At 25.1% G+C, this 13305-nt stretch overlaps 2 protein-coding genes across 11 annotated transcripts in view; one reads left to right on the top strand and one right to left on the bottom strand.

Moving 5' to 3' along the window:
• Positions 1 to 1004, bottom strand: part of LOC725164 (serine-rich adhesin for platelets) — a 51125-nt gene extending 50121 nt beyond the window's left edge. For 4 of the 9 annotated variants that reach the window (XM_006561136.3, XM_026446446.1, XM_026446443.1 and 1 more), the window contains exon 1: positions 436 to 1003. The gene's annotated coding sequence lies outside the window, so the exon portion shown is untranslated. Of the gene's footprint in view, positions 1 to 435 lie in introns of all 9 variants that reach the window. The other 5 variants (XM_026446442.1, XM_026446441.1, XM_026446444.1 and 2 more) reach the window with 3 other exon arrangements.
• A 3264-nt stretch (positions 1005 to 4268) lies between these two features.
• On the top strand, positions 4269 to 9862 carry LOC725119 (phospholipase D2). Of its 2 annotated transcripts, XM_006561133.3 has the most exons (15): positions 4269 to 4529; positions 5020 to 5234; positions 5408 to 5768; positions 5846 to 5966; positions 6029 to 6452; positions 6514 to 6746; positions 6937 to 7204; positions 7286 to 7448; positions 7561 to 7821; positions 7898 to 8171; positions 8229 to 8449; positions 8525 to 8761; positions 8847 to 9087; positions 9158 to 9487; positions 9561 to 9862. In XM_006561133.3, the coding sequence occupies exons 2-15, from the start codon at positions 5063 to 5065 to the stop codon at positions 9660 to 9662; spliced, it is 3408 nt and encodes a 1135-aa protein (XP_006561196.1). In that variant the 5' UTR covers positions 4269 to 4529; positions 5020 to 5062; the 3' UTR covers positions 9663 to 9862. The 2 variants fall into 2 exon arrangements, with proteins under 2 accessions (XP_006561196.1, XP_026294812.1); XM_026439027.1 differs by lacking the exon at positions 4269 to 4529 and having other exon boundaries at positions 5092 to 5234; positions 5580 to 5768; positions 9561 to 9861.
• Positions 9863 to 13305: the final 3443 nt, after the last annotated feature.

The following is a 13305-nucleotide window of genomic DNA, read 5'->3' as shown; positions in this document are numbered from 1 at the left end:
CCAGCCAATTCCTCTATAACGATCACGGAACTTCTAACACCGACATTTCTTTTTCTAATTATCAACTTTTATCGGGTTTTTCCATTATGCGGTCTCCATCTCGGAAAAATGATAAATTTAACATCTCAAGGATATTATAATTTTTTCCTTTAAACGCAATCGTTTCAATTTTCGAGATATTTTCTAATGATTCAATACGCGTATTCTACAAGCGGTTTAAGGACGATCATCGACTCGAAGATGGTTTCCATACGCGTATAAACGATCATGGAAACCGACTGTGACGAAAAAAAAAGAAATAATCTAAGTAGGTTCATCTATTTTTCCTCAGAAAAGAACGAACGACCTTGCAAAGTTTCAATAAGCGACTCATGCTTTTCCCATGCCGAGACAAAAGAGTTGAATTGTTCCGGTCGCACTTGAGGCCCCACTCACCTTGCGGCTTCTTAGACCAGCCTGATCCAATGTTTCATTTCAGTTCACCTGGCCTGTCACGGGTCCTCCTACACCCTCCCTTTTTTTGCGTATCACAGGTTATTCAATCACAAGGATCACGATATTATTATTATTATTACTATTATACAGTTTACCAACTATGGCTTTAAACGATTTCGAGTTGGAAAAATTAATTATCCGTTGTATTTATTTTATATTACAATTTTTTGCACATTCGATCCGGAAGAGTCGTCTCGATGATCACTGAGAACAACCGAGATCGAACCGAGTCGACGATTAACGACGATTGTATTCACGATTGTTTGTTGTACGTATGCACATGCGACTCAGATCAGGTGAGATTGAAACGATCGACACGCATCTTCGCGAGATATATATATATATATGCACACCGGGTGTTATGCTCGGCGGACGTTAGTCGGCGGAAAGCTCGGAGACAAATGGAAGTCGATCGAACGACCGCCGTGTCAAAAAACCTGGCTCTAAATGGGGGAGAAAAAAAAGTGTTCGCTCGACCATTTTCCCTTTCGCCCGACTCCACGCCACCACCACCGCCACCACCACACCACCCAACAACGTTCCTGCACTCTGCGTGCTATACGCTGCCCCTACCCTGGTGCACAGGTACCTCGAAAGCATCCCCTCCCGCGACAAGCCGCCTCGTTCCTCTTACTGACTGATAGCCTGACTTCGATATGCGTGATTTCCTGCGATCTGAGATTGTGCGTTAACGCGAATACGCGTGGCCCGTGCTCATATTGAATTAAAGTAAAAATTTCTAACTTTTTTTTTTAATCGTTGTCTTATTTTATTTAATTTGAACGAAAAGAAGATATGCATGATTCGATATGCGTGATTTTCAATGTATTAACGAGGATGCATGTATGATCTTTCATTCTCATCTTGTTATATAGAAGATACTTTTTCTAGACATGTAGGTAAGTGGATCGGTTTTTGTTACGTTTAAAAACTTTGTCAAAAGTAAACTAATTAATTTTTTCTCTTATATTTCTTTTTCTCATTTACATGATTCTAAAATTTATTTTTATATGTAATCAAGTAATTCATGTATTTAAATAAGCTGGATAATATAATATAGTTTTTTGCTTACTTCATATTTATTTTATAAAAAAATTAGAAAGTGTGGCAAAGGAATATATTAAAGAAAATTTAAATTTTTATGCAAGAAGTATGTACAACGATTATTTAAATGATTTATAACTTAAACAATTAATATATTGTAGAAATGACACATTTGTAATTTAAAAAATGACTTTAATTATCGTTTGAACGAAACGACACTACATAAATATATTACGCTGTCGTAATATTTTATCCAAATGAAAATGAACTACAACAACAATCGTGTCATGTTTAATAAGCTGTATTTTTAATGTAAAATTATATCCTTCATTAAACATTTTTGAAGCAAAATAAATTTTTCAAAACAAAACATGTAGAATTATTTTGATAAACTATATATATATATGTATATATATATATATATATACATATATATATATAAAATATTTTAACAAAATATGTCAAGAAGATACAAATTTTTTAATGTGAAAGAAAAATATGAAAATTTTTAATATTCTTTTAACTTTATAAGATAAAAAAGAATTAGAATTTTAATTGAATTATTTATAATCAAATTATTTCTAATTTCTAATTATGAAATAATTATCAATATTATATCAAATCTTTACCACATCATATTGATGTCGAAATAAAATATATAATCTTTCTTAATCTATTTATTAGAAGATACTTGCAACATCTACTTTTTTTCCATCTTTTCTATTTTGCAAAATGTAACACAGTTATTCAACTGAATCGATGGATACTTTTATATAACTTGATGATCTAGAAATCTTATCCACGCATACCTTGATCCACTAATGACACAATCTAATCTAATTTACATGATAGTTTAGTTATTTATGCCTACGTTATATTTATATTATGTAAAAATATCATTTTAATATATTAATTTCAAATCCTCGAATGATTATAAAATCATCTTGCTCAGAAATTCTCATCTGTTATTTTGAAATCTAATCGTATTGCACAAATTAAATTATTAAAAATGTTGCGTTATTTGGAACACGATGTTTCAATATTTATCCTTAATTAAATATTTTAAAAAATCCTCAACGATTCCCTTATCACTTATACAAAATATGTTTAATCATCGATGTAGAATTTTATTATTATAACATTATAAGTTACTATACTAGAAGACATAGAAGACATAAGAAAAGAATTTATAGAACTTTCTAGTTGAAGAAGCGTGAAATTCGAATAAAAGAATTTCACACTGATGAAATAATGAAAATATATTTACCAAAAAAAAATATATATTATAAATTATTACAGTGCTGAATGAAAATATTTGTTGATAATGTATAAATGACGAATAATATGAAAAATATTGAATAGAACGATAGAACGAATAAATAATATTATAAATTTATATTTCTATTAAAAAAATTTCGTTATAATTTGATAAGAAATATTAACTAAAGTAACAGACAATCGTCAAAATTAAATTAAATTAGAAAAATATAGTTTCTACCGAATTATCATTGCGTTCCATATATATTGCATGGTTTTCCCTTGACATTCTAATCCAGGAATAAAGTCGACCGTTTGCGTTCCAATTCGAAAGTAGATCGCAAAACTGAACAATTATCCTTCCTAATAATCACAAGGCTATTCGTTTCCTGCATAAACTCCATAATATAAGGAATATCGAGTTTTCGAATCGCAAACGCAACGAGTGCGTAATATTAACGGACAATGAGGTTACATCGAACCCTTTTATAGCGCGTTCCACTTTTCTTTGTGCATGACACGTACGTTAAACTCTATTATGCAGAATAACAATAACGATATTTAATTTTATTATTTTACACGATGAATATTTTTGCGATTTTAACGATATTAAACTGATCAAATTGTTACAAAGCAATTCACGTTAATAAAATTTGACGAAAGAAATTGCACTTATGCATGCATAATCACGATTTTTAATTAATCGATTAATATGAATTGATACATATTTATATATGAAATATGTAATTGGGGTAAAAATTTATAAAATAGTCAAAGTAAAATATTTTCCTTTTCATAGCTTTTTGTAAATTATAAATAATATTTAACAAATTTTATATAAATATTTTTTTACATTAACACATACGAACATATTGATAATATCAATGACAAGGAATCATTGATAAGATATCAGTAAAAATACGTAATCATACATAATGTAAATTTTTACAATTCTTAAGAAATGATATGACTTATATGCTAGAAATTATTTGATAATATTCAAGGAAAAATGTCACAATGAAATTCAACTATTTGAATTTCGAATTTTTCCTATATAATTTATTTATACTTATACATATTGCTTATAATAAGAAAAAAAGAAAAAAATATGAATGAGTAATTTATAATATAAATTATTTATCAATATTGATAATATAATATGAGAAAGGTAATTTTCAATTTATATATATACATAAACGAATATTGAAAAAAAATAATACATAATTTTATTTTTTTTCTACTTTTATTTTATACGTTTTTTATGAAATAATTATCTTCATCGATAAAACAGATATAATTCCATAGATCATTTATAAAATATAAGTGTAAATTTATTAACTTAATTTTTTTCAGTAATTTTATTAAATCTTTCAACTCCAAAATATTAAAAAATATATATCATATAAAAATATTATTTTGTATTAATATTTCAAATTTTCTTAGTAGAAAATATCTACCATACCGATATTTTTTAGATTTCATTCGATTATAATAGAAATGTAAGTCGTCGTTTGTGCTGTCACATAATGAACACCGATGAAATCGCATGTGTAATCAATTGTGATTGTGACAGTGACTTCTTACGATAATGGAATTATCTGAAATATATATATCAAACTTTTACAAAATCATATGAAATTTATTACTTTAAAACTGTTTATAGAAAGAAGACTGTTAATATTTATAACCTTAATAATAACGTGACATGTGACATTTAGGATATGTATAAATAAGTATCCTTTTATAATATCATTAAGCTTTTATTCTAACTTTATACCACGCATTTATATTTTAATTTAACCGTCAAATAAGATTATATATGTTTATAAATTATAATACATATTTATAAAACATAAAATTCGTAACCAACAATATTATTATTGATGAATTTATAATAAAATGAATTTATGATAATTTATTCGAATCTCTGGTAACTTATATTTAATTAATCTATTGCCAACATTCCAAATCCTTCATGCGCACATTAGATCATTTTCTAAGTTAAATCCATCAATTCTTTATCATGGCATTTCTTTTATTCAGCTATATTATTATCTATTTTTTAATGAAGTATATTTTTGTTCATTATTTTTGAATGATTCCTACTGTTTATCTATTTCTTATTAAGAAACTTTTTTAAATATTGTAAAAAAAAAAATGTTTGTATAATTTAATAATAAAAATATATTGTGAAAATAATTTGACTTAACTATACATGGTTAGTTATTTATTGATGATTTTATAACTTGATGATTTTCCACTAATAATGTCTAACAATATTTTAAATGAGAGAAGAACTGAGAATGTTATGGACCATTCAGTTCTTCAAGATTCTGAATTTGATGATGCATTAGATGTACCTGATTCATTAGAAATTACTGTGAATGAAAATGATGATACAATAACTGTTGAATGTGGTGGAGATGCTAATAGCATAGGTGAGTTTATGATTTTAGTCATGATTTTATTTATTGTTGTGATTTTTTTATTGTTATGTGATTTTTTCTGTGTTATTTTCATTAACATTTTTTATATATAATATCTATATTAATTATATTTAATAACTATATTTAACAAGTGCATTGTGTCTTGTTTTTCTTTATTATATTAGTATATCCTGGTAAGATACCTTTCTCTGCTATATATGATTTACCAAAACAATTTAAAAGTCAACATCGTGATGTTTTTATTCCTGGTGAAGAAGTGCATGTAAACATCATAGATTATGAACGTAGTGTAACAACACATCCTCTGAATCCAAACTTGTACACTATTGAATTTAGGCATGGACATTTTACTTGGACAATTAAAAAACGATATAAACATATCCAAAACTTGCATAATCAATTGAAAATATATCGTGCAAGTTTAAATATACCTTTTCCAACTAAAAGTCATAAAGAAAGAAGAATTAGTTTGAAAAGTTTAGGAGATGTAAAAGAAGGAAAAGGCCGTAAAGGTGCATTACCAAGGTATTAGAATTACTTAAAAATTTTCAATTTTGCAAATAATAAAATAATAAAATGAAAAAATATATTCTTTTATCTAGATTTCCAAATAAACCCGATATGCTAGTACCTTACGAGCAATTAGATCTTAGAAGAAAAGTATTAGAAGAATATTTGACCAATTTATTAAAAATAAAAATCTATTTGCATCATCCAGAAACAGTAAGTTAATAATTGACTTTTTTATGTTAATAATGTTTACTAATAACATAAAATATTTTTAGATCAATTTTTTAGAAGTCTCGCATTTATCATTTATAGAAGACTTAGGAATGAAAGGCAAAGAAGGTACTATCTTAAAACGAACTGGATCAGGTGCAAGAACTAGATGTAATTTTTGCGGTTTGCTTGAAGGCATGTGTTGTATTAGATGTAATCATTTTTGTACATCTTTATGTGGAAAATGGCATTCTCGACATCTTGTTGTTAAAGATACTTTTGTTGCCTATATTAGGCCCAAAAATGGTAGCATAAAGTCAGTAATTTTAATGGATAATGGGTTTGGAGTCAGTTTTGGCATGTATACAACAGGTTTAAGAAATGGTATGCAAATAGCAAATCTTAGCAGGCATATATTAATCAAATGTTGGACAAGAAGAAAGGCTAAAGAATGGATGGAGTTTATACAAGAAATCAGTAATAAGGAAGGTAAGTTTTTTTAAATGATAGAACTAAAAAATAAAAACTCTAATTAATTAATATTATATAGGTCGAGATTTTATACAATCAAATCCACACAATTCGTTTGCACCTTATCGTTCGCCTATAGGAGCTACATGGTTTGTTGATGGATCAAGTTATATGTCTGCTGTTGCAGATGCATTAGAAAATGCCAAGGAAGAAATTTTCATTGCAGATTGGTGGTTATCACCAGAAATTTATATGAAAAGACCTGTTTCTGATGATTATTGGCGACTAGATAAAATATTAGAAAGAAAAGCTGTAAGTATTATTTAAACTTTATTTTTATATTGAATACTGAATAAATTTTGCTATTCTATTAATGCTAACTATTAATGCTATTCTATTAATGCTAAAATTCAGGATTTTTGGTAAAACATAAAATATTTGTACTAATTTATGAAATTATTATTATTGTTATTATATTTATAATGATTAATTTTTTATTTAGTCTAGTGGAATCAAAGTATTTATAATGATCTACAAAGAAGTAGAAGTTGCATTGGGCATAAATAGTTTTTATAGTAAACAACGGTTAGTTGAAAAATGTCCTGAAAATATAAAAGTATTACGTCATCCAGATCATGCAAGAGTAGGAATATTTCTCTGGGCACATCACGAAAAGATCGTGATTGTTGATCAAAACATTGCTTTCCTTGGTGGAATCGATTTATGTTACGGCCGATGGGATAATAACGAACATAGATTAATAGATTTGGGTATATAATACATAAAATTAAATATTTCTGACTATCATTATTAATTATAATTAATTGTACTTTTTTTTTTTTTAATTATAGGTAATACTCATCAGTCTAGTATTTATATTCCATCTAAAGGTAAATTTACCAATACCAGCAGTAAAAAAATATCATGCGCTAATATTAATAAACATGTTTTACTGCCACTGGCTATTGCAACTAATACAGTTGTAATGGCTACTACAAAATCTATACCAGTATTGTAAGTTCTTTTATTACTATTTTTCTATTAATTTTGTATTTTTTAAATTAAATATTAACATTTAATATTTTATTATTATTATTATTATTATTATTATTATCTCTTCTTTTAGACCAATGATAAGCAACAAAACATCACTATTGCCAGCATTGCCACAATTGAATGCTGGAGATTTATTACTAATGCAGCCTTTAGAAAAATCAGATACTATGAAATGTGATACTCCAAATACAGAACGTAAAAATTTATTTGGCATGGCAAAAGATACTATGGACAGAATGAAACATAATATTAAATTAAAAAGACAAGAATTAATTAATATGGTATATAATCCATATGAAGGAAGTAGTGATGAAGAAGATACAATCGATAAGTAAGTTTATATTTTATTAAAATATAAAAAAATTAAAAAATTTATATCTTAAAAAAAATTATTGACATATTTTCAGTAATACAGTACAAACTGCAATTGAAAGTAATGAATCAGTGACATATAGTGGAGATGTATTTTTAGAATATCCAGCTGTATCTAAACTCTGGTTAGGAAAAGATTATGTGAATTTTATTGTTAAAGACTTTAATGATCTTGAAAAACCTTATCAAGATTTAATAGATAGAAGCACTACTCCTAGAATGCCATGGCATGATATAGGAATTATGGTACAAGGTGCTACAGCAAGAGATGTTGCTAGACATTTTATTCAACGTTGGAATGCAATTAAAGTAAGTTTTCAATAACAATCTAATAATTAAATATTTATATAATTCATATTTTATTAGATGGAAAAAGCAAAATTAAATCCATGTTATCCATTTTTGCTTCCAAAATCGTATAAAAACTGTAGGAACTTTGTTCCATTTCTTGAAGAATCTGCTATACATAATGTTAATTGTCAAGTATTAAGATCTGTTAGTTCTTGGTCAGCCGGTTTTCTTGATTCAGAAACTTTAGAACAAAGTATACAAGAAGCCTATCTTGAAGCTATTAGTAAAGCAGAAAGGTAAAATTTATTTTTATAAATAACTAATTATAATTTAAAATAACTAATATATTGTAATTGAATTTTCTATTCAAGATATATTTATATAGAGAATCAATTTTTTATAACACTTGTATCTATGGAACGAACTACAGTAAAAAATCGCATAGGAGAAACATTATTCAAACGAATCTTAAGAGCACATCGAGAAGGTGCAGTATTTAGAGTATTTGTAGTAATGCCTTTATTACCAGGTTTTGAAGGAGAAGTTGGAGGTCCAACTGGTACTGCCTTACGTGCTATTACACATTGGAATTATGCTTCTATATCAAGGTAAAAATTATATTATGAAACGAAATAATAAATAAGAATGAAAAGATACAGAAATTGAAATCAGAATGATTTGAATCATAAATAGGGGTAGAGATGCTATCCTAAATCGATTGATTGAAGCAGGAATAGAAGATCCTAGTGAATATATTACATTTCATGGCTTAAGAGCGCACGCAATGTTGAATGGTACATTAGTAACAGAATTAATTTATGTTCATAGCAAATTATTAATTGTAGATGATAGTACTGTTATTTGTGGTTCCGCTAATATTAACGATAGAAGCATGATAGCAACGAGAGATAGCGAAATTGCAGTAATAATTCATGTAAGAAATATTAACAATATCAAGTATATAATTTTTAATTATTTCAATATTAATTATTTTATAATTGTAGGATCAAGAATTCGATGAAGGAAGAATGAATGATATTCCGTTTCCTTGCGGTAAATTTGCAGGATCTTTACGAAAACAATTATTTTCTGAACATTTGGGATTATTTAAAACAAATGAAGATATAGATATAACAGATATAATTAAAAAATCATTCTATAAAGATATTTGGTGTGCAAGAAGTAATCGAAACACAGAAATTTATGAAGAAGTATTTCATTGTATTCCTACAGATAAAGTTGTTAATTTTTCCATGTTAAAGCAATATCAAGATGAAGAATCACTTTCTTCATTAAATCCAATTTTAGCTCAAGAAATGGTAGACCAAATTAAGGTATAAATAATGTAAAATATGTTAATAAATATTATTTTATTAATTTTATCTTTTTTTCATAATTTTATTTTAGGGCCATATAGTAAATATGCCATTAAAATTTTTATGTAATGAAGATTTAAAACCAGCAGCTGGTACTGTAGAAGGAATAATGCCAACAGCATTGTGGACATAAATTATTGGTACTTAAATTTTTACTAATGAAATGTTAATCAATAATTATAATATTTTTGCAGATGTAAATAAGTTAATTTAACTTTTAATATTTTACTGACCAAAGTACAAATAATCACAATGTTGTGATTAGATATTTTATTATATCCACAAAAGAAATACAAATGTGTTAAAATTAATTGCTATATGATATTTTTATTAAAAAGCATTTAATAAGTAGCAATAATTTAATTCGATATTGATATTCATGATGTTGAGTTATTCATAAATATTTTTGCAATTCTAATTTCATTTTAAAAGAACGATTGCCAATTGATTGAAAATAGAGAAAAAAATGAATTAAATATTAATAAGAATATGAATCAAAAAGATATTTAAATTATTAATCATATTTTGAAATGATTATAATTGCATTTCAACATTCCATAAAATCTACCTCTTTTAAAAAGAATGCAATATTATAGAATAAATGTTATTAATTTAAATACAATTCTATTTCATCATTTAGTGTACTTAAATTAAAAAATAATTATGCTAATATTTAAACTTTCACAATGTGCCTCTTTTTGAAAAATTGATTTTTATATTATGATTTTTATTTTATAAATATTTATTTGTATATCAAATGATACATGAAATAAATGATACATATTATTCTTAGATTTTCCTCTCTATTTTTTCTCTGTTCTAAACGCATTATGAATTAAACATATAATGAAATTAAATTTTATTATATTTTATTATGTGCATAGTAAAATTTGTCTAAACTAAAAATTTGATATATTGAAATATGAAATCATTACGAATTTACTCTCTAAGAAATCAAATATTCATATATTTCAATCTAAAATTATTTGTTAAAACGCCATTGTCGTCTTTTTTTTTGGAATTCGAAATATCAATTTATTATATTAAAATATTATAAAAGCTTACCTAATTTTTAAGTTATTTTTCCGTAGATATGAAGCCAGCATTTACTATTATGATATTTTTCTTTCTTGAAGCACTTCATCACTTATTATTACACATTTCACAAAAAATTTATGAAGGCGTCACTTATTAGAATCTTTTCGTCTCGCGGAAGTCACAAAACTAATTGAAATCAAATTTTACTTTTGCGCATCTTCTTGCGCATGTTGCGCATCTTTTTACACATCTTGCGCATCTTCTTGCACATCTTGGGCATCTTTTTGCACATGCTGCGCATGTTCTTGCGCATCTTGTACATCTTGCGCATCTTTTTGCGCATCTTCAGCATCTTCTTGCATATCTTGCGCATCTTTTTGCGCATCTTGCATATCTTGCGCATTTTCTTGCGCATACAAGTAAGAAACATTAACAAATTCAAATATTTTTTTTATAAATTATTCTATTAAATATTAAGATAATTTCAATAAATTATAAAATTAATAATTAATGTATAACAATTAAAATTTAAATATTTCATATTTATTTAAAAATTATAGACAATTATTCGCGTTATTATAGATATCGATTTGCCCGCCAATTCATTTATTTTAAATTTATTTAAAATATATATTTATTTTAAATATATATTTTTATAATAATAATTCTAAATTAATATTCAAAAATGTTATAATCTTAAAATAATTATTATTATTAAAAAAATTGTTATTTTAATTTAAAATATTAATTAAAAGTTATATAAAAATGCATTTTTTATACTGTTAGCAAAAAATAATATATCAATTATTCCATTTTTATTATTTTGTAAGAAATAAATTTTATCATTCTAAATATGTAAATCAAGAAAAAAAATTTTAAATTGTTAAACTATTGTCTACGCAATCTATTTATGACTATGATTTTGTAACTATTTTTTAATAGCAATTAATAGCAATTAGAATATTTTAATATAAATCGAAAATTAGTACCATAAAACAATAATTTTAATTTGTAAAAATATCAATTAAGTTAATTTTAATTCATAAAAGTATATTTTAATTATTATATTTAATAAATTATTAGATGCTTAAATTAAAAATAAAAATTTAAAAATTAATAAAGTACTGACCACTAAATCCATTTATGATTATTTTGTAACTATTCTTTTTGTAAAATGGCAATTAGAATATTTTAATATAGTTATAAATCGAAAATTAATAATATAAAACATCAAATCAAGTTTTAATTCGTAAAAATTTATATTAATTATTATTTACAATGATGTAATAAATTATTATAATCATAAATTAACAATAAAAATCTAAAAATTGTTAAATTATTGTTCACTATATTCGAAAAACCAATTTTAATATAATCGGCAAACGACGTATGTGTTCGGTAGACTTCGCCAAAGGTCGCCGCGACTTTCTATAAATACGAGCCAAATTACGGAAAGCAATCATTTCTAATCGAATTTCTGTATCGAAAAGGTCGATATTATAGCACTTTGATTAAATTTTTCTAAAAATTTTTAATTGTTCACTTTTTAAAATTTATTTTAAATTAACATTTAATATTATTAATACGTATTATTTACACATTTTATTTTTTAATTAATATTCATTTATTATTTTATTTATTTGATTATTTTTACATAATTTTAATTTATTTAAACATTTATTTATTAATTTAATTAGTTTTAAATTTTTTAATTATTGCATTTGATTTATTTATTTATTCATTTATACTTCTATTTAGTAATTTACATTTTTATTTTTGATTTTATTAATTTATTAACTTATATTTTTATTTATTTTTCATTTACTTATTTTTTATTTATTTTGATAATTTAATAATTTATAGATTTATAATTAAATATTTAATAATTTATATTTATTTATGGATTTATTTATTCTTTTAGTTATTAATAAATTAATTTATTCATTCTTAATAATTTTAATTTTTTATAATGTAATATAAATAAATTTTAATAATTCATTTTTATTATATAACATGGGTCTCGATGCGTAGTCACCTCCTCGTCGGTGAGACCCGGTAATTGGCATCGCTGTCCATATTTTTTTAAAATTTATCAGAATATTTTACGAATATTTCATTAATAAATTTTCAAAATTAAATTTAGAAATAAAAGATTTATTTAATTAACAATAATTTTTGGAAAGCGATGGCAAGCCAAGAACTACGCATATCTGCAGTCCAATCTAAACTTTACATAATTCTTTTTAATTATTTTTTTCATTAATTTTTTTTATTTAAATATTAATTTAACAGATTGGACTGCAGGTATTAATAAAATAAGTTAATAAATTATATTACTTATAGTTAAGTTTATTGTAAGCGTTTATTGTATTCTGTACCAAAGATACACTTTTTAATTTAAAGCGAAATCTCAATTCTTTTATTCCCTTACATATAATCTTAATAAATCTTAATGTTTCGTTTTCTACTTTCATCTCGAATTTCTCATTTTTATTTTGTATATAGTTTTCCAATTTCTTCTTCAATTTATTCTCACTATTGTGTAGATTGTGTAGATTGATTTATCGTTTTCTTCACGTCAATCTCATATTATGCAAGCGATGGCAAGAATCGTTGGACGGATGCTCTACTTCCGGTGGCGAGTTAAGGGTCCGCACTTTGATCGATTGGTACCTTCGAGTACTCGATCAGAGCTAGGTTTTGTGGTCGAATGTCTTTCTCGTAATTCGGCTCCGGTG

Source organism: Apis mellifera, linkage group LG2 (assembly GCF_003254395.2).
Source record: "Apis mellifera strain DH4 linkage group LG2, Amel_HAv3.1, whole genome shotgun sequence".
In the NCBI taxonomy this organism is placed as follows: Eukaryota; Metazoa; Arthropoda; class Insecta; order Hymenoptera; family Apidae; genus Apis; species Apis mellifera.
Note: the sequence above shows the minus strand (reverse complement) of the source record. Positions and strands in the feature narration are given on the sequence as shown.